The sequence below is a fragment of the Atractosteus spatula genome, chromosome 12 (assembly GCF_055471065.1).
Source record: "Atractosteus spatula isolate fAtrSpa1 chromosome 12, fAtrSpa1.hap1, whole genome shotgun sequence".
NCBI classification, from domain to species: domain Eukaryota; kingdom Metazoa; phylum Chordata; class Actinopteri; order Semionotiformes; family Lepisosteidae; genus Atractosteus; species Atractosteus spatula.
In genome coordinates, this window is record NC_142717.1 from 29456668 (window position 1) to 29478761 (window position 22094).

Genomic DNA, 22094 nt, shown 5'->3' on the forward strand with positions numbered 1-22094 from the left:
TCTGGGCATCTGTCAAATTTATACGTTGCATTTTTTTCTAACTGTTCTATCTGCCCCTGAAATAGCTTATTTTGTGGCCTCTTTGTACTGCTGTTGTGGAGTTACAGCTCTCTACTACTGTGCACTTAATGATAAGCATTTTATTAGTATTCATTCTTAAGCAAGGTGACAGTAAAATAAATAATACTTTAGTACCATAAATACGGGTTTTTATTAATCATTCATGTAGCTTAATGATGGACTTTCTACAGTCTAATAATATGAGATATTTAAAATAAGTAATCCGATTCATACTGTGTAGTATTAATTTCAGGAATACTATGCATTTTTAATGTTGTTTTACATGTTTAACATGCTTAAAGAAAGCATAACATTGATTATTTTTATCATTTTACATCAACAGGCAATGTGGGAATCTGTTGTAACCAGTTGTGTTGTAACCAGTTGTCTTCTTGTGGTTGTTGTGTTGTCCATGCTGTCAATGGTTAATAACTGATGTGCTTATTTCTGACTGTTGTTGTTGAAATAAGCCAGAGTAGTGTTTTATTCTGTCACTCTTCACAAGAATCTGTTATACTCGGCCTGCCAGTTGTACTTCTTTCTGCACAATAATCAAAAGACATTCTATTTCTTATAGAGCTTGTCAGATATAGATAAGGCTGAGCTGACATTTTCATATGCCTCCACCAATGACTTATCTTCACCCTTATCAATGAATGAAGGAGCTTGCTTATCACTGCATTGTTTCCCAGCAAGTTCTTATCAATAGGCGCTGATTTGTTTTTTTCTTCTTGTATTCGTATAACAAATAGAAAACGTCCAGTAAAACGTTTAGCTGGAAAAAAAAATAGCGTGTAAAATCTCACAGTCATATTTAATTTATCATTCTTTGACCACAATGTTCCTGGTAACATTCATTTGAGAAATGTGTGCTGTTCTGCACTCTTTAAAAGCACAGCAAAATGTAGCAAAGTGGAACTGAAATTTTGGTAAATAATTCAAATGGACCGTGCAAGATACAGACCTTAGACATGTGTGAAAAAGATGAGAAAATGTCTAGTATAATAACCATGAACATTACTGTGCACATTTAAGTATAGCCACATATTTATTTTGTTAAATCTGCTCTATACATTACATTGGCACAAAAGGCTGTTTCATAAACCCAGCAATTATATTAAAAGATACCTTGGTTACTTTTATTCCATTATATATTTTCCTGTAATTTCAGGAGTTGTTTATACTGTAGTCCTATTCCAAGGGAATTAATGACTGGCAGCCTCTCTTTGTGTGCCCCAGGATTATAAGTATTGCAATTGATACTAACAGTCAACACCTGAGCTTGAATCAAGAATGCTCCCTTTGATTGTTCATCCTTCAACAATGGAGACACAGGCTGCCTTGGCCAGCTTGCATTAACATCTATATGCTGTACATGGCCCTCGCATGCTGTTCACATCTGTGAGCCGAAACAGTGTATCATCTTCAGGGGCATACCTCTGTAAATGTGCAGGTGCAAGCCATGGTGTACTGCACACATTTGTTTTAGGCACTTCCTGATCTATATGATTTAGATTCTGGTATTATTAGCCAGCTAATTAAATTGGCAGATGATACCAAATTTAGGAAGCATCACAAACACAGAAACAGAGGTAAACTGTTGTAAATTTTGCTGATCAACATACCACTGTTCTGCATAGAGTTTTGGGTTTTTTCCAGCCTTAGGCTATGACAACCCTCTAAAATAATGTCATCCTTATTGGTGGCTTTATAGTATAAACTAAGGTGTAAGAAAAACATACATTTTTAAAATGGTCAGTTTTTCGAGTCTTACAATATTCAACTAAGTATTTAGAAAATGAGCATATTTTCACAGATTTAGGGAACAAAAAGGTGTAGCTGTTGTACATTATATCTTGCAGGTTGAAAAACACAGTCAAACAAGACAAACAAGAGCTGGAGAAATGGCTCTCACAATACATTGTATATCTGGCACAATAGATATCTGGTATCTGGCCACAAGTAAAACTTAGTGAAGATGATACCTATCCTGAAAGCCTGATGTCAAGTTGATTTGTGAAGATCATGAGGTTCTTTAAAGACCTCATGATGCAGAGAACTTTATTTAAATGCATGTAATGTAATCTCGACTAACATCTCCTTCCTGTCCAAATCGTCTCCAATTTTTTTTCTCACTGAATAAAGCCCATCTGAAAACTCGCAACTGTGTTTAAGTGAAAAACATGTTAATGTTATTTCCATTTCCTTCTTCTATATTGTCTCCAGCTTGATTGGCATAATCATTCTTTTCTAATAACTTCCAGTAAATTAGGAGCAAATTCTACTCTGCAGCAAAAAGCATTGATAATCCCGCTTGAGTTGAGTAGTGCTTTCATTAGAGAAGGCAGATCTCTGCAAAAAAGAAGACTGCTGGATTTCTGAGAGACTTTCTTTGGTGGTTGCAAACGGGAGGATTTTTATACAATTTCACAGGGAATAGGGAGTACAAGAGAAAGAATTTGATTTCTATGTGAAAGTTGTCTATCGTGTTTCTGCATGAAAAAGGTGGTTGATGTACTGAGACTTTTCCTTATTGTGGGTGGCTTACTTGTACCAGTAAAATTAAAACTCATTTCAGGTAAAGTAATCATTGCAATTCTTGAGGAGACAGATTGTATAGCTTTGTTGGATCACCAAATGAACATAGCGGGATGAGTGTTTTATTGCGGTCAGTAGTTTTATTTGGGTGGGCATGCTCTCATTTTGCATAAGCCACAAAAATAAGCTACAAAACCTTAAAAAATGAATTTCAAAAAATACACTTAACGTGCTGGAGGAAAACAAATCAATCTAATAAATGACTCTTAGTTGTTCTCTTCCTGTCAACTCAAACCTTTTGGAGGAGGTCAGCTACAATTGTTCAAATGTCTTTCTTCCCTGCTAGTTTTGAGCCACTGTACACTCCAGCACCAGTCGTATACCCCTATTTCTCATACTGTACATTGTTGTCTGAGCAGGAGGTGGAAGCTGTAAACCCCACAGGCCTGTTTAATATTCACCAGCCCTGGGAGCCAGGGATTGTCCCTGGAGGTAGGCTGTACAGACCTTGGGGACTCTTACCTCACTCGAGCATCGCTTAGTTCCAAAGCAGACAAAAAATGACGTAAATGCATTTCCCAGCGAGAGTCCCCAGCTGTACCAGTTCTGAGTCCAGAGGATTGCCGCTCTTCCTTGCAGTAACATACCTACTGCGTGAGCTCTGCTGCTGCTGTCACTAGTCTTTTTGCACAGGTGCTGTACAGCATTTACTCATTAATCTTTAAGGGTTTATTCCAGTGTCTGTGTGCGAGTTCACAGGAATTAGTATTACCATAGATTAGAAGAACATTTTGAAACTACTTGCAAATCTACTTAAAATTTTAACATTGTTACTGTTGTTGTTGCTGTTCTATGATTTACAGTATAAATGTGCTACAAAGTAAATTTAATCACTTAAAGGGTTAGTGAAAATTTCTAGAAAGTGCACATTTATATGAATTAATAACTGCCACTAGAACTGTAGTTGTACTCTTTAGTCATGTTTCTATGTAATGATTGCAATGCATTTGAATAATACATTTTTTCAATAATAACAAAAACGAATCAAAAAGAAAAATGGCTTCACTTGTGAAATGTGTGGCTTAATGGGTGCTGGGTCTCTGTCTGGCACAACTAGAGAGTGTGCCTACCGTACCAGGGTGTGTCATCGCTACAAAATGATGAACACAGAGAAGATAAGCAAGTGTCTTTCCTTGTAGCACTGTTAAGAAGAGAAATAGTCTATCCTTCTAGAACTGTTGAGGAGAAAATCTAAACTTCTTCTGAGAAAAAATCCTGATGCTGTGAAAGATGATTCTTGATACAAAGAGAAGTATTGACCTAATGTTCGACAGACACCTGTTCCTGGTAGGAGTTGCAGTAACCTGGTAGTGTATGGCACAAGGGGGACCACACCCTGGTTGCCATGCCAACACATTGCAAGGATTTCCTGGCAAATATACTATAGACAATATAGAAAATTCAGTCAACTTAACCATCCTGCGGTTTGGGAGGTGGGAGGAAACTGGTTCATCTGCATAAAATCTGCTTGGAACTAGGGAGAACATGCAAACACCACATAGAAGGAACCCCTAGTGTGAACCACGCCCAGGATTCCAAAGCTGTGAGGCAGCAGCACTAATCGCCTTGCCACCCACAAGGAGACCTATTTAAAGTAAACTTTACATTGGAGGAGCTGCTGAGGCTGTAGTTTGTGAAGATATTTGGTAAAACAGCAAACCACAAAAAAACACGTTCATTGGTGGATACAGAGCCTCTGGGTATTTGCTTATGTTCTTCTGTGATCGTTACATCCTATAACCCTTAATCTTGTCCCAGGCAAGCCTTTTCTACTTTTAATGCCACTGATACACCCAAACATGTCTGCTGGTGCTACGGCAAACATTTGCACTCCCACTCATCTTTCTTTGTGCAGTGCATTTAAGTGCTGATAAACACACTTCCCCCCTCCCTGCCAAAATAGGAACATTTGCTATTTAAAAATTGAGTTTCTGTGGCTTGCATCATCAAGATGTCTCTGTTCAAATATTGTTCATGGAACATGATTAGAAACAGAGAGCCCTCTTCAAAGAGTCCTACACAAACTGGGTAATCCACCTTTTTTGTCTGTCCTCAAGAGCTTTATGATGATGTAACCAGGGTCAGAATGTGTTAAGGAGGAGAGGGGTTGTGAATAAGGGAACAGCAACAGTGTCCTGGAAATTCAAAATAAATGCAATTTACAGACCTACAGCAGCTCTTAGAAGCTGCCAAGGGTTTTCAATATTCAAGTGGGGAAGCAAGTCCTCCAATATAACGACAATAAAAATAACAGAGGCACATCTTAAATAAACAGCATTGTGAAATGAACTGCAAGCAGTAACCTGCAAAGGCTCAAATATTTAGATGTAGAACAAGAAGGAAAACAAGAGCAGAAGCCAGTGCTGCCCTAATAAATCATCAGGTAGGAAACAACAAGACCGCAATCCAGGCGAGCAAGCAGAGGAATTTAAAACACATGCTATTATGGAATTAGTATCTGTTAGATGTGTTTAGATTTAAATAAAAATTACTTTGAGTCATTAGTTGTACAAGCATAGCAAGAATAGGTGCTCACTATAAAGAAATAAAATCTGTGAGAAGTTCTTCTAGGATAGAATGCCTTCTGATTGGAAGGACCATATGACCTTGCCCTCTAAAACTGTATTTACAGAGAACATAAACAGAAGCAGATTGAAAGGTATAGCTTTATTTTTTTATTTATTTGGATTCAATTCTGTAGCTGTATTTTCAGCTTAAAGCTTCAGTATGTGTTGGTAGTGATTCTGGCAGCAGGGAGATGGGATGAGTGGTATTAATTCTTTCTTGTCCCTGCTGGCAGATTTATGAAGCCTTTGAGGGCTACTGTGCCCATTCCTAATTCCAAAAACCTGGAACCGGGCCCACCCGCCCAGTTTTGTTGTACTTAGACATGTTTATTTTAGAAGCTTTTTATGTTCTTCAGGGTTTTTTTCCTGTGGGCTTTGCTTTTTGTGTGTTCCATTGTTATTACTGTTATTTAAGACTGTTTTAATTATCTTTTATGCAGTGGAGCTGGAATGCTGTACCTACTGTTGCAATACTGCTTGGATAAATTAGTACATACCACTATAGAAAGAAATTAAATATTTTTCACACAGTTTGGAGGAAATCTTTTAGTGATTAGTTATTTTGCTTTAAGCTGACTGTCCTTCCTGTTATATTTTTGTCATTTAAAAAGTATCCTTTAACTTCTTTGTTTGCTGTTGTTTTACAGTCGATTTTGAGTACAATAATCTGATCAATGTGAATTAATGATTTATCCTTTTTTGGACTAAAATAAATTAACTATTAGTTATTATTCTAATTAGTTATTAATTATTTAAAAAGTTAGTCTCTTATTAATTATAATTAATAGTTGAAAATACTAGTGAAGAATTTGGCTAGATTATGCTGCTTGTGATATACATTTACAGTAAGCTTTGAATGTGTAAAAGACATTTGCACAACAGTGTACAGTCTGGGGAGGGAGGGGAATAATCTTAGGTTACTTTCCCAAATATATTATAAATATTGTGAAATTTGTGATTTTCTTTTAAATTTGTGGTGTGTAAAACCCAGGTTTTTTGCCTTTATTCTTCTGCTCTGTAAGGGACTATTACTGTGATGAGGAGAAGAGTATGGAATTAGTTTAAAAATAAGATATAATTAGAAGACAAAAACAGATTTTATAAAGATGTGTGTTCATTTTCTGGATCTGAAAGGGTAACCATGCTTGGCATACGTGAGGTGTAGTCCATCTGTCCACCCATATTTGTCATCATGCTAGCACAGAAGGTGTCTCTTAAAACCATAAAAGTAACTCATGCAAAAACAGTAAATCTGTGGTTCCCAATTATGTGGAGTGGAGTAGGGCCTTACAGCCCAGAGAACTTACAGTCGCTGCCTGGACTCTGGCCTGTGCTGTTAGCTGACTGTAAATAGGATTCCCCAAGCAGTGACAGTCCTAACTAGGGCCACTGGGATTGCGTAGGCTCAAAGTCAGCCATGTTCTCATCATCCTTCTGTGCAGTAACCCTTGACAGCCCCTGTAAGCTGTTGGTGTTCTCAAGAGAACTACATCATTCCTCCATCAGTTCTGTGCGCTGCGGTCTTAACAATGTGAAGAAAAATCCTGTAGCCTGGAAGTGATTCCAGAGAGTGTGCTTGTGATGTAATACTTAATTATTCTAAAGTAGTTTAAAATAAACAGCTAAATTTATGAAAGTTATATGGGCCTATAATCTTTAAAGAGCCCAAGTATTTCAAAAACAGTAGATTGGAAAAGCTATGGCTTAGCAAGCAATTATAAATATTATTTTTGCACAGATGTTGAAACTTGCTGTTCCTTGCAAATGAATGTAATCACTTACTCTAATCATCTTTTTGAATTAATCAAAGTGAATACTTTAGAACCACAACAACCTTGTGTAGCACTTAGTTCCTGTTAAACTTAGCATTTTTTTTTGTTTTCAATTAACTCGTCTGCATTTCCTTGAGCATTTCCTTTAGTTTAAATGAGGGTTCCTGGGATCTGCTGAAATACACAGATTGCTATTTCATAAGAGGCACAGTCTGTCTTGCAGTCTGAGCCTTGCTCTTTTCTGAAAGCAAGTAATTAGTTTTACACTGTGGAGCCCTGGGGTCTAAGGCTCCTGCTGCAGCGAAATGTTTAAAAATATGCTTTTATAGGATATTAGAGCTGGAGGAGAATCCAAAGAAAATAGGCCTTTTGAATATTAGAACCAGCTGTGACTTTCTTGTGCTGATGAGTCATCCAGTTTTTTAGTTTTTTTTTTATTCTTCAACTGGGTGGGAGAGCTAAGCGACTGACACACAGAACTCTCATTCAAGAGCTTGTTTGTTTTGCTGAGGGTATCCTAGCCACAAGCCCACTTGTTCAGTCACATGAATTCTGAACGTGTGTTTATTCAATTTTTTTTTTCAGTTCCAATAATAAAAACAGAACCGAATGATGACTACGAGTCCGCCCAGCTGTGTGGACCGGTGGCTTCTGGACTGAACGCGCACTCGAAGTCGTACTACAACCAGCAAGTGTTGACCTCCATGATACCCCCGGACCCCGGCTCTTGTCTGGTGGCCAGTTTCCCTTCCTGTCAGCAGAGACACATGGTGATGCCACCTTCCTCTCCGAGCTCCAGCCCCAAACTCCACGATCTCTCTCCCTCCGCCTACTCAAAATGCCTTTCTGGTGGGCAGAACCAGTTGGCTTCCCTTCAGCAACCCACGGCAGGCGTGGCCACAATCCAGGAGGTGCCCAGTCGGTCAGTGGTGGTACACCCGAGCTCTCCCGATCAATCATCTCTCATCATGCTGCAGCCCCAGGTGAGTCAGTATCTGAATGGCAGCTGTTCTCATGGTTACCAACAGCCAACGCTCTGTCCCAACAGTCCTTCTTCTTCTCCGGTTCCCTCTGCTGCCCAGGAGCCATCATACGCCCAGGCCTACAGTCCGCCACAGCCTGTTGCCATGGGGCAACCACTGCCCAAAACACAGAGAAATGGCTCTCCCACAGAGCAGCCAGGGCCACTGCCGCTGCTGCAGGAAGAGAGCAGTCAGCATTCTCTGCCTGTCACAGTCAAGCAAGAGCCCCAGGATCTGGACCAGATGTACTTAGATGATGGTAAGTGAAAAACAATACACAGGCTCCCATCAAGCCCATTTATTCAATAATTTGTTAATTATGAATACACAGGCTCCCATCACCCCCAATCTATTAATTAATTGGTTCTTTATTAATGAACTGGCTCCCATCAACCCCATTAATTAATTTATTATTAATGCATTGACTGCCATCAACTTGATTTGTTAATTAATTGGTGAATTGATACACTGGCTCAGATCAACCTGATCTATTAATAAATTAGTTAATTATTAATGGACTAACAACCATCAACCCAGTTTATCATTTGGTTAATTATTAAAGTACTGGCTCCCATAAATGGATTTATTAATTGGTTAATTATTAATGCTCTGACTCCCATAAACCCAATTTGAACCCCACAGGGCACAGTGGTGTTGTCAGGGACACCAGGCCTATTACACCTTGAAGTCTGTGTTTACTTAAATACAGTATTAATCCACTGGCTCTCATCAACCCAATTTATTAATTGGTTAATTATTAATGCACTGGGTTCTATGCAAAGTTTTCTTCAAGGGTCCCCCAACAAGGAAAACATTGCCTTCTTTTCTCTTGCCAGTAATTCATGTTGAGGAATCTGGAAAATTATTGTGCTTTGAAATATTTTATTCATAAAATGTATTTGTCTGTACACTTAAAAGAAAAGAACTGCATCTTGAGGCCAGTAGCGAAATAAAGCTGACACAAAAAATTCCTCTTTTACATAAACTTCGACTATAAGCATTGATATTTTCCTGGTCATTCTGTATCTGCACTGGCGTAGGTTGTGAATATTTGAAATTCTTTGTTCCCCCAGTAGTGCCTAAATAGGTTGGAGTAAATATCAAGATTGAGCGGTTGTCACCAAAAACTTTGTGTTTTAAAAGCAGCGTTTCTCAAAAGTGCACAACTGCTCAGAAGCTTGAGATACAGTTTATTTCAGATACTAAAGATCAATTAGATCTCTTAAAGATTTAATAAAGTGATGTTCTGCCAGAACTAGCAAAAATTAAGGTAAAACAGGAGAAAAAAAGGCAGCAACACACACATTGTGATCCAAGTTGTTTATATAAGGCCTACTGAAGGAAATAAAACAATGGAGAAGTGTTTCCTGGTGTGGTCTTTTTCCTATTCAGAGAAAATCAAAAAGGTTTTGCTTTTGTTGGGACTGACAAGAAGCAGGGTAATTTTTTTAGATTCATTTTTTCCCACTTTACATGCTCTGCAATAAGGTTCTCATCATCGGACTCATGGGTCAAAAGGAACTTCTGGCTTGCATCCCAGTTTCTTCAGAATAACTACTGTATTGTATTGTCACTTGCTGCGCTGGTTCCTATATTAACTGTAGAAATAGCCTTGTGCATTGTTAGGTTTGTTGGTGAGCATTCAGCGATCATTGTTGAATTGTGGTGAATACAACAACACAAGAGTGGAATCAAGTGAAGTAGTACACTATTAAATCTTAGGTTTGAAACAGGTTTTTTGTCAAAAACACTGACTTGGAGATGAGATAAAGTATTCTGGTTCCAGTAAGCATTGACTAGCAATTTGCCTGTGAGATACAGTATGCATACTGTACCAACTAAAACATGCATACAAATGTTTTAACTTCCAAATGAATTCTGTGTCAGCACTTAGTTTTCAGCGTGATTATAGGTCTATATTTTTTCTAATAGTTTGATATCAAAAGTAATCATTTGTTTATGTTTTGAATGCATTTTCTTACCAAAGGTTTTGCCAGTGTCAGTATGTTTTTTAATGCATTGGGAAACAAAACAAGTAATGATTATTAGGAATTGCATTGAATAATACAATGTGATTCTTTAGAATTAAAAGCCTGAAAATAACAAAAAATGAACTAATAAAATTAGAACCATCTACTCCAGTAATATTATTAATCCAATTATTAACTAATTACTAAAAACAAGAAGTGAACTTCCTGCAACTTATACAGTAAACATTTGTAGGTGTTGTTAAATTACATTGTCAGCCATAGCTTTATGCTATGCTAACACTAGTTCAATTTCAGTAGTGTTTCATGGAACAGTACTTTATCCACCAACAATGAGCTGATGAGAAATAAAAATTATTTGATATAATGTCTAACACTGGACACTGTAATTTGTTAAAAAAGCAGTTAATCTGACAAAAGAATGGTTGTACAAGCGTTTGCTCCCAAATAATCTCCTTGTCCAGAAGCACATGTCTTCAACTTCTAAGTTGCACTTTCTCAGTTCTGGATGTCAGGATTTCTGAGAGGGGTGAGTTGTTGGACCCCTGTGCGAAGCCGTGAGGAAGGTAGTACGAGCAAAAGTAAATCCAATATTCCAAATCCAAGTCGTTAGGCAAGACTGAAGTCAAAAGTAGGAGAACCAGGTCGGGTAGTGAAAGGAGTCAGGTCGAGAATAGTAGTGCGCACAAGAGAAAGCTCTGGAAGACTTCTCAATAGTGAGCGTGGGTAAGCCAGTGAAGAGTGTTTAGATATTGAAGAGAGAGAGAGAGACGTGGTCGGATAATTAGTTCCTGGATGAGCATGTGTGGAATTTAGCACGCGTGGGAATGCCAGGGAGCTTACAGGAGAAGGTACCAGGTACTTGACACTGGCAAATCTATTGCTTACGGCTTACGACTTACTGAGTTCAAGAATCAGAGTGTCAAGGTAAAGCTAGTGATGCTGCCATAGTCTAGACATTGCATTAGACATTGGTGCTTGTGCATATACAGATAACGTTGATGGTGCAAAAAGAATTATTTCCATGCTGAAAAAATCCCATGCACTCAAGCAGTCGTATGTAGAGTAGGCAGCCTGCACTAAGGAAATTTCAAAGGTTTTTGTCTCTTGCAATCGAGAGTTGCTTTGTCAGTACAGTTTCTAAAAAAGTCAGGTAAATAGGTTTCTGTGGTAAATACTTTTTTAGTCACTAGCTTATAAAAGGCAAGCATGACAAAATATCTGTAAAATTCTTTTTGTGTAAAAGTCAAATAACTGTAGTTCTCTCATCGGTTTCCTCATACCTACAGTACAGTAGTTTTCCAGCGAGAGTGTTTCGGAATGCTAGCGTACTTCGGTGAAAACCTTACACGGCTTCAAGCTGACCAGCACCCTACTGCCGACAACATGACAAAAGCAGGGCTCTCCCAACAACATATGAACACAGTTCCATTGGGACTTTAGAGGCTTATTCTAGTTGTAAATGAGCAGCATTCATGAGACCAACAGTAGGCAGAAGTATATCTGCACAGCAGCTCGAAAAGAAATTGGAGTGGAATTGTAATTGAGTCAAACTGTAGCTGTCAGCACAACTGCCTCCATGATGACTGCTTCTGTCTTCACCTCATAAATAAACAGAAATCCAAAGCTATGGGCCTGTTGTCAGCACTGCAAAGTGCCCTCAGAAGTACTCAGATCTATCAACATTGGGCATCTTCTTGTGAAGAACACTTTTTTCGGAGAAGTTCTTTTTTTCCCACACATAACAAAATTAGTATTCATCTTCTGATTGGGCTAAATGTGAACAGAGAATGTGAGGTTGACATTTCCTGGGGATGGTTGGTTGCTTTAAATAATACACGTGAAGAGCTATGGAAACTGTACAGGTTAAAGGCTACTGTGTTATTTTATTTTCAATAAATTCAGACAATAACGTGCAACCTAACACTGCTGCTTTAGTAATGCAGAGGATTACAGCATCGTCTTTTATGAAGGATGAGGGTGACCATGTGGATTAGGATGTTAGGGTCCTCCATGTTGAGGGAGGTGGGGTAGGGGATGATGCTAGTGGATGGATACTAAGCTATGAATGCTGGAAGGAAAATATTAATGAATCCGGACTATAGATGAGGAAGTTAACATCAGTGACATTTAGTCTTGTGAGCCTTAGTTTCTAACTCTGTTATATGGCATAAATCATGTAAGAAAACTTAAATATGTTCAATTAAACAACTTGCAAAAAATAAAATTGAAAAGTGAAATATTAAATATGCACATAAAATTCAAAATTTGTGTCTTCAAACCAACACCAGCAAGAGTTTAAGGGCAGTGTTTTTATCTTTCATTGATGTTTGCTGCTCATATAAAAGCCTGATAATTGCAATCTGAAATCCTTCGTAATACGTGCTGTTTGAAACCTCCCCCTTTTGGAGGGAACAAGTCAGTGTTCAATTTTAGAATCGTGCCATGTGTTATGCCATGTCTTCCAGTTTAAGACACTAATGTGAACTTAATTGATTAGAGAAAAGGCATGGACAGTAAACATGGATTTTAATGTTATTTTAAAATTGAAAGTTATTACATAAAAAGAAATCACAATGTACTTTTTGATTGTTTCAATGCCTCTTAACACATACAGCATTTTCTTAACTGAATGTGATGATGTGCCTTTTATTGGTGAAGTTGCTTGGAACAAAAGACATCTGACTTACTGTAGGTCTTAAGATACAGTATATGCTGTACTGTATGTAGTGTAAAAGCCCATACAATAAAGTTTCTAAACCTCAAAAAGTTATCAAAACTATAGCAAAACGATGTACAGTCTGCAGCTACAAATGTTATTCTGATAAGTAATATTAAAGCTTCTTTACAAATACACTTAAAGTTAACTTGAAAAAAACACTTCCTCTAAAGTGAATGAGGTTGTGTCTTGATGACTGATGGTCACACTATAAGTGAGACATTATGTAACAAGGACACTCAGAAAATAATAAGTGTAAAAATTGAAATGTGTTTAGAAATGCTATTTATAAAGTATTTTGCTTGAAAAGTTGTAATGCATTATTTTACTTTATATTAACTTGATTAAATTCCGAGACAAAATGAAAGCAAGGTAAATTTGTATAATTAGATTCAGATTCAGATAACACAGCTAACTTGCATCCTCACCTAATCTGCTGTCACTTTAGCATAACGAATTTCTATAACTCTGTGGAATATATCTGCACATCATATAATAATACATGCATTAGGGATTCTCCGGAATTTTGTATTGATTGCCGAAAGATACTGGAGTGCCTCCTCCTGACCACAATAAATGGCGCACTTAACGTCATCTAATTTTTAAATTAGTACCTTTGGTTAGTTCATGGAGACCCAGTAAGTATGTGGTGGTAATAGCATACTTTGAATTTGTCTACCAAATGAGGCATTCCCATTCTCGACATGACATAAATCTGAAAAAGTCAGGAGACGTGGGTTTTCCTTTTAGACTCATTACCCTGTGTGCTAGTAAAGGATCCTCTAAAATATGATTACATGTCTTCACTAGACTGTGATATAGCACTCACCACTAAGTGTCCCAGTACAGGGTTGGTCCTTTGAGTTAACAGGATACATGAACTACCCTTGAGCTCAAAAATATAATTTAATCCCATATGTTACAAAAAAGGAAATGTCTTTCAAAGGTCCGCGTGTGTTAAATCCCTAACCAGTCGCCGAGAACCCTATAGTTACCAGTTAAGAATGCCTGAAATATGAACAGTTTAATTAAAAAAGAATTCCGGTTAACAAAATGGTAGACATCAGAATACACCCAGGGTTCATGAATGAACATTACCCAGTTATCAGTTGAGATTAATGGGTATGACAGCATTTTTTATATTTTGCTACTAACAATTTATGGAAGCTTGGTGAAAGAATGAACATTCGTTGGAAATGTTAAGTAGCCAGATTTATAATGTGACTGATTTATGTGTCTCTCCTAATAGGTCACGTGCTGTTGAAGGAGTTACATCATAATGGTTTTTGTCTCCTGAGGCTCCCACATATTATATTTATATTTTATGCTGTTGATGTATTTCAGATTGAACTAGACACGATAACATCCCTTTGTGAGACAGTACAGTAGATTTATTGTCTGGGCCCCAGCCTGCTCTGTAATTTATTATTTTAGAGGCAAATGAATTAAACTGTTAACTTTACTAGTGATATAAACACGGGTGACTGTGTCAAAGGGAGTAACATGGGTTAACATATTATATGTATATATTTCTATTCATTAAAAGGAATCCAAACTGTTTGAAGTAACAGTCAAAATTCATGAATGCTCAGATTGTCTCCCTAAACCAGAAAACTTACAAATCTGAAGAATGAGTAACAAAGATGGCAGAGCACTCCTAACAGCTGTATTTTATTGAACAGATTGTACATTTCATGCGCATGTCTCAGCTGAGAGAGTATCACAGTCAGCAATGATTGACAGAACACCTTGGGTAGGTGGTAATAGACTGTGTGTGATCATAAAATGTGTTTCACTTGCTCCCAGACATTCATTATATTATGCTTTGCCCAAAGTTTACAACTCCAGTGTGGATACTAAATGAAAACACAGAAATCTAGTAGCTTAATTTGGCTATACTAGACAGCATCAGATAGACAACAGTAATCATGTAGCTGGAAACAAATCTATTTTGGCATGCGGTTATATTCACAGTGTGTTTGTGTGAATGCAATATAAATAAGGAATTAAGTTTCCTTAACTCTGGGACTTAATTCTAGATTACATTTATTTCCATTAGGAATTGTTAAAACTGTATTGTGCTTTGTGTTCTAGTATTCTTCAGTGTATCACAGTACAACTGAGATGAGATGAGATGCTACTTTGAAAGCAACAGTTCAAACACTATCATTGTCCTTTAACATAGTATAATAGTAAACTAAGGATATGTTCCCCTGTTCTGTATTCTCAACTGGTTTCATCTTCCTTGTTTCTGTTTATTGACCACAACTCAATTACCTGTTTTTGCACCGTCCATTCTTTTCTAACACCTCAGAAAAGGCTCAAATACAAGCCCATAACAACACTTTATTTTTTGTACTTCTTACTGTTTGTATTGTGGTTTAACTGGTGACTTTAAACATCCCTACTTCATAGAAGAATAAACAATTATTAAAGAGAAAAAATGACCAGTTTGATGCCAATGCGAGTTTAATTCTATTGGGAATGACGTACTCATTTTGTTTTCTAGAAGTAAGAGGGTACTCTCAAGTAATGAAGCATACATTTCTGACATTGTATTTTTTATATTATTTGGATTGGATATAATGTTTTTAGAAAATAATGGTCATGAATCTGTAAGTTCTGGACTAAAAAGCCCAAGAGTATTTCTGACCTCTCACATTATGAATTTAGATGTTTAAATTGAATCATAAGACCTTTGGAATAATGTCCTCTTAGCCACAGAGCAGAAATCTGAGTTGGTTCATACTAACTATAGTTATAATTATTTATAGTATAATCAATATTTCTTACTCAAGAAGATCAGGTGTTTTAAATAGATTTAAAAAAAAGAGTTTCCAAGAGGCACATTTAATAGAAGGATTTCACAAAGGGTACTGCCATAAATTCGCAGTTTTCATGGGGTTCAAATGGTACAGATCTACCAGCTAGGGTTTCGCTAGTTCATATGCATCCTGTGCCCAAGTCCAGACATTTTCACCCCATCTAAAGCAAGAAGACCCACTTCCCTCAAACAATTTATGGACTAAGTTTTATACTGGACACAAAATCAAACTATTTTCAATGTGGGTTGCACAATGCTTCAGCAAGTGCTGGTGTTGCAGTCACAAGCCAACTCAAACAATAAATGATAATTACAATATGAGGGCATGAAAGGTGAAAGAAAAATATGGGAGATTGTGAAGAAAAATAAAAAGTTATTTTTTGTGTTGACAGGGCATTTGTTTATCATGAGAAACATATCTAAATAAGTTAACACAGTTTGCTGGCCTTACTCAGTTTTTGGCCAAGACTGTACCTCACCTTGTGTGGGAACAGTAGTAATGGTTTACAAAAATGAACGATATCTTGTAAGTCAGACTCATCAGGGGAAAAGGAAAAAAAGTGACATCATTTTCGTGTCCTTATTTGGTGAACTTGGGCTTTTGTGTGATCTCTTCTTTGGATTGGAAATTGCCAACAGGAAGAGACCAGGCCACAGTTCAGCACTTATACAACTTACGTTTTGAGACAAAGAAGTCACAGTATTGCTGAGGGTTTAGTTTCAGAGCTGTGTAGAGATCTGTATAATACCTACTCCAGAAATGTTTTGTGTGTCTTTTCACATTAGAGTACAAAGTGAGTAATGATATCATGAAAGGTTTTTGAATGTACAGCAGCCTACTAATCAGAGTGGCAGATTTTTGCCAGCTGTGTTTCACTACACCGAGATCTATTCACAAAGAGCTGTTTTCATGTGTGCAGTACATACATATACATAACTTTAACAGGTAGTCAAAAATGGCCCATAAATATTTACAAAATTGAACTTTTCTGCAAGCCTTTAAGCAAAGACAATGGTGTGTCATAAGTTCAACCTTCAATTATGTGCTGAAAGTTTGCTTTACCTCGTGTTATTTTTTAAAATTTGTTCAATTTAAACACAGAAACAATGTGACAATCTTTTACCACCACATGTCATATGCCAAGTCAAAAATTAGGGCCCTGGAGTTGTACCATGGAATAATACCCTGGAATAATATCATGATTATGTAGCAGTTTCTGGTTCTGTGTTTTGTGTTTCTCTTCAACAACATTTTTCTTGTGACAGTTATTGGAACAAGGATGTCGAGTTCTGGTCTTGCTAGGTCACACTCCAACAGGTTTTGTGGGTCTCTCACATCTGGCAAAGTTAGACCAAATTTGGTGTAACACAGTACATAAGAGCATAGGTGAAAGCATGCAGTCACTGTGGCCCTCTAGGCTTAGACACCCCAGATTTTGAAGTTCCATGATGTTGTATAGAGAAGGTCTGCATATCAAAAGCAAAATGTTGCTTATGTTGCCTATATATTGTCAACACTTCTATACAGCTGTTTTGCAGTGTTTCATTGCAATCAGCACTTTCAATGTTACAGATTATTCCTGATAATTAAACATCAAAATAATTAAGAAGCTGGTTGTAAGCAGATTCAGGAAAGAAGTGGAGATGAAAAATCTACAAATGGTGTAACTTTGGACTACTGAACTAAAATTGTGTCTTTATTTTTTTAGAAGTGGCAGGCTGATCTTTCCTCAGTCCAGATGTCATTAAAGCCACAAGCAGGTTGAAAGCTCATTTGGAGAAAGACACTCTGTCTCTCCCGTCTAATAAGGCAGCCGTCTGAAATTTCTGAGGATCCCTGTCCGACATTGCTGGTTTCCCTTTGGAGGCAACAAAAACCTTTCCTCATGGAAACTTTTACTCATCTGGCTCCTTGCCCAGGGCCAGGTCCTCCGCAAGCCTAATGATGATTGAGAGTGTACATGCTGCGATAAAACATGCTGAGTCGTTAACATTTCAGGGGGCTGGAGGTTGGCGCTGTGGCTAGGAATTAGTGAGGGAAAGGGGAATCATTCATTAGGGTAAGGACTTTAATGGAGATGGCTATGGAGCGAGTGGAAGTGGTAGACCATTTTGATGAGATGGTTAAGTCCGTGGTTAGAAGCTTCGCTTTTACAATGCTCAACCTGTGACCTCAGTAGTATTCCCTGAAAGAAGGGCCTCAATAACCCCCTAATAGATGCAGACATTTAGTGCTCTCTGTTGGTTAAGTGCAGTGTCAAGACAATAATGTACAAGAGGCCACGGGCTGCTTCTCAGTTTATTGGCAGGTAAACGCAAAAGGTTTTATAATTTATGATTTTAAAAGGGATATAGATTTTTTTTCTGCTCTGTTTTAATATTCTAGATCCTGTATTCCTGGCACTCACTGAATTCACGTTGAAGTAAAAAAAAAATGAACTTGGGTTTTTGGGGATTTCTGGGACTGTATTGGAAAGAAAAACTTAAGATTAAATCAAAAGTGGGTCTCCAAGCCCCCAGAAGGCTTAAGCAAGGGTTAGACGGCTAGGAAGACAATTATTAATCAAAGGGCAGATTTATGCAGCAGATGTGTATGAATCTGGACTCACATTAAGCTCTTATGAAATAAAGGTCTATTGTATAGACAGTGACATGATACTGGTAACAATTGTTTGAACATAAAAGCCTATTGTGTACGCAGACACCATAAACCCGTATACCTATTGAATATAAAATCTGTGTATATTTGACCATTTTCTCTTGTACAGTAGGTTTAAATAATGTTGCAGATGCTGCCCATCAACTTATCAAGAAGAAAGGACAATCTGTGATTCATTTTGTTTTACAGTTTGCTACTATTTTGAAGTGTACTTATTTTATAATCTGCAGCAACATACAATAAGTGTAATGTTAAATGGGAAATCACAGAATTAATCAAATGTTTTTTAAAACTGGCAACAAACTTTTACCCAATGCAAAACTCAAATTTGTCAATAGATGTGTGGCCTTTCATCTGTCTGAAGAATTCACCCTGCAGCAATATTTTCAGAGTTCTGTGACACCTGTAGGCAAATCATTGTCAAACCATTTGACTCACTTAGAATGCTCTACCAGTGCCCAACATTTATGATTTTAATAGATCACTTGCAGGAATTATTGAGAATTACATGGTATTTAAAAAAAATCAGTTTCAGAAGCACTTTGTTATACTTACACTATATTTATTATATGTATTATATTTAGTATATATATGTTATACTATATTTACAGTATATGTTTTCAACACGCAAATGCAGTAAACAAAGTACAACCAGCCTTTTGGCATTATTACAAACATTATTTCAGTAACCCTTTTCTAAAGCCTCCTTTCTTTACAAGGCATCACAAAGCTCTACTTAATAATACATGCTGAAAGAGACCATTTCTATATTTTTTTACAAAAGGTCAGTTTAAGTATTTGGTTTTAAGGCATTCTTTTAAAACATTGAAGTGATCAGATCCCTGGAAAACAGCCTCTTGTTGCCCACAGAATGTGGCCAGACAGTGGGAACATGTGAGTTTGGCATCAATGGACCAAAGGCTATGTCTAGGGTATAATTGGACAGCTTAGTATTGCTAGGAGGACACATGGGCAGAAAGCAGGATGACTTGTATATGCTCCAGACATCACTGGCTTATGTCATTAGCTGACTGTGATCAGATGTCTGGCTTTCATTTAATCGATATTCGTTTGCATGTATGATATGATGCAGTGGATAAGACCAGGGGCCAAAATATACTGTCAGATTCCTTTCGAGTGTCAGGTCTAGATGTCTTGAAGCAATTTTTACTTTATAACAGTAGTCACGTTCCAGAAAATAAGATACTGAAACTGACAGATAGAAAGAAGGACAGATAAAAGGACAGATGTCCAGCTGGAAATCAATTCTAATTATAAAACAGCTTTCATGAAACACTAAAAAGGCAAAAAATTGTTTGTGCTGCTCCTCTAGAATTGGTGACGATACTGGAGTGTACTTCAGAAAATGTCAGACTGTTATATAGGACAGGATATATTAAATTTCAGACAGATTATACCAACAAAAACAATGGGGAGTTAGATGACAGAAAACATCTTTCCATTTTTTAAAATTAATTACTTAGTTCATAATATTTACCTGCAATATGGGGGACATTTCTAACAACAAAACCATCTGAACCAATAATCCTATTGTCCAAATTACTTTTAAAGGTTCAATGTATAATCTTCATGACTTCACAAAGTAATATATATATAGTACTCTTGTCATAAGCCTTTCTGCTTTACAGTATGTGTTTAAGAGAAGAGAAATAAGAGAAACAATTATGCTGTTGCAGGTAATTAAGCGAGATAAATTAAATTAATCAATTTAAAATTAATCAACTTTGTTCTACACAACCATCCTACAAAATGTGACAAAAGTATTTTTGTGTCCTAAATATTTTCAGGTAAAACATTTTAATCAGTTTTTTACATTAAAGGCTATATTAAATGTCTAAACATGTTGTGCTGCACACTTAGAACCAACAAGTGTTCTTCGCCTTTTATGTCTCCTGCTTAACTTACAATTGCTCAGTCTAAATCATTTTTGACCCTCCACTGAAAATGCTGCACCAGCCTGGAAGATGGAGTAGAACACACATGTGTCCTCTGAGATGCTGGCTTTGCCAAGCCATCTGCTTTTCTTCTCTCTGCAAGCCAAGGAAGCAAACAGAAAAGCTATTGTGTCAACTAGATGAAGCTCAGATTGGCAGAGGTCACTACTACATGGTAAACCAGAGATAAACCAGCCAGTACTATGACACCAAAACCCTGGCAAGAGATAGGCCATATAAGTAATTGCAAATTAAGTAGCTGTGCATTTCTAATTGAAAACTGTAGGCACTTCTTTGCACATATTTGCAGAAATCTAGTACAAGATAAGTAGCCATATTGTCATCCTTGAAGAAACAGCTGGATTAAACAGCAGCTCTTCTACATTACGCAGCTAGATAAACAGCCTACACTAATTTTATTAAATGGGCTACTTCAAAGCTCCTATCTCCTATACCTCCTTCCCCCACCTTTAAGAATTTGAGATGCTACACAAGTAGAAAACTAAACTAGCCTAGATTTGATAAAACAATCACTGATGTGCCTTGCACTTGCGTTCCATTAACAGACGTAAGAAGCACATGATCTGGATGGAATTTGCTATAGGCAGAAGCATTGAAAATTTGTATTTAATGAATTTATATGACAAAAATCAATTGAAAAAGATATTAGAATTACATAATATAAATGATTATAACAATAACAGTGATTACATAAGAATCAAAATATAAAATTGGACACAGATCACTCCAATAAACCACGTTAACAGAGGTCAGTCTGAAAAGTAAACACTAAGCTCATTAATGGCTGGCATGTTGGAGCTTGTACACATTTGCAGACTTAAGGAGCAATGCAAGAAAAACACAATTAGTGTGGGCTGTTTATGAGGTGCTCTCAAGAATCTAGAAAGCAACTAAGAATGAGTGTGCGTCTGTAAAATATAGATTTTCATATGTGCTTTTGAAAGAAAAAAGGTTTGAAAATTTGACTAAATTATTTTCTTATACAACTGCAGTAATTTCCCAAAGTCCCCAGATGTATTTTTCACAATTTGTGCTGTCTGCCTTACATGATGATATCGGTAATGTCTGTGTTTCTTGATGTTATGAGCTGACATGAGCTGACCTGAGCTAACATGAACCCCTGCAGAGACTGGTGTTGGACTAAGCCACTTCTTTTTACTTAAGTACCATGGAAGACATTGGGTGAAAGGCAGTGTATTTAAGGTCATGCTATTATTCATTTTAGACTTTTAAGATGAGGAACTAGATATCATGTTATGATTCTATAGGGATTCTTCTACTTTTAGTTTAGTTAGTTTTAGTTTAGTAGTAGGGTCTCCACTAGCTTCTTACCAATTCTAAAGTGCTATGACTTTGCATTTCATCTTTAATGTTAAATGATGCCATTTAAACAAACAAATTCCTTTCATAATTCCAGCCACTCAATCGTATTATCTTCAGTAATGGTGAAAGAATCTGGCTGGTGAGTAATTGCTATACTATGTAAATAAATAAGGTTTTTCATGTCTATAACTTGATGAAATTGGATACAATATATTGTATATTTAAAGAGGAATGTGGAAAGACCAGGGATGTCTAAAATATACTGTCCTAGTGAAAGAATTAATTTCTAATTCATTCATGCTGTGAACTGGTAAGCATGACACATAAACAACATAAATGCAAACTGATGCCACCAAACATTTCTAAACATTTGGAGATTGAGATCCCTGTAGAGTCTGCCAAATGACAATCAAAATAAAATACTGCTGAATTTGTTGTGAGTTTGAGGTTAGCCTGTTGGTAGCACTTTGTTTCTGCATTAGGGCAAGCATGGAGAAAGAATAACTGGTTAGCATCAACCTGCATAGATCCTGGATATCCACTGCAAATCAAATTTTGGATTTGCAGCTATTACTCACCTGTGCTG

General features: G+C 36.9%; 1 protein-coding gene across 4 annotated transcripts in view; it reads left to right on the forward strand.

The window, feature by feature from the left end:
* Positions 1 to 22094, forward strand: part of nfatc1 (nuclear factor of activated T cells 1) — a 102767-nt gene that overhangs the window by 61701 nt on the left and 18972 nt on the right. For 2 of the 4 annotated variants that reach the window (XM_088929720.1, XM_088929721.1), the window contains exon 9: positions 7583 to 8278. In XM_088929720.1, the coding sequence (XP_088785846.1) occupies positions 7583 to 8278 (696 nt within the window). The remainder of the gene's footprint in view (positions 1 to 7582; positions 8279 to 22094) is intronic. The other 2 variants (XM_088929722.1, XM_088929723.1) reach the window with 2 other exon arrangements.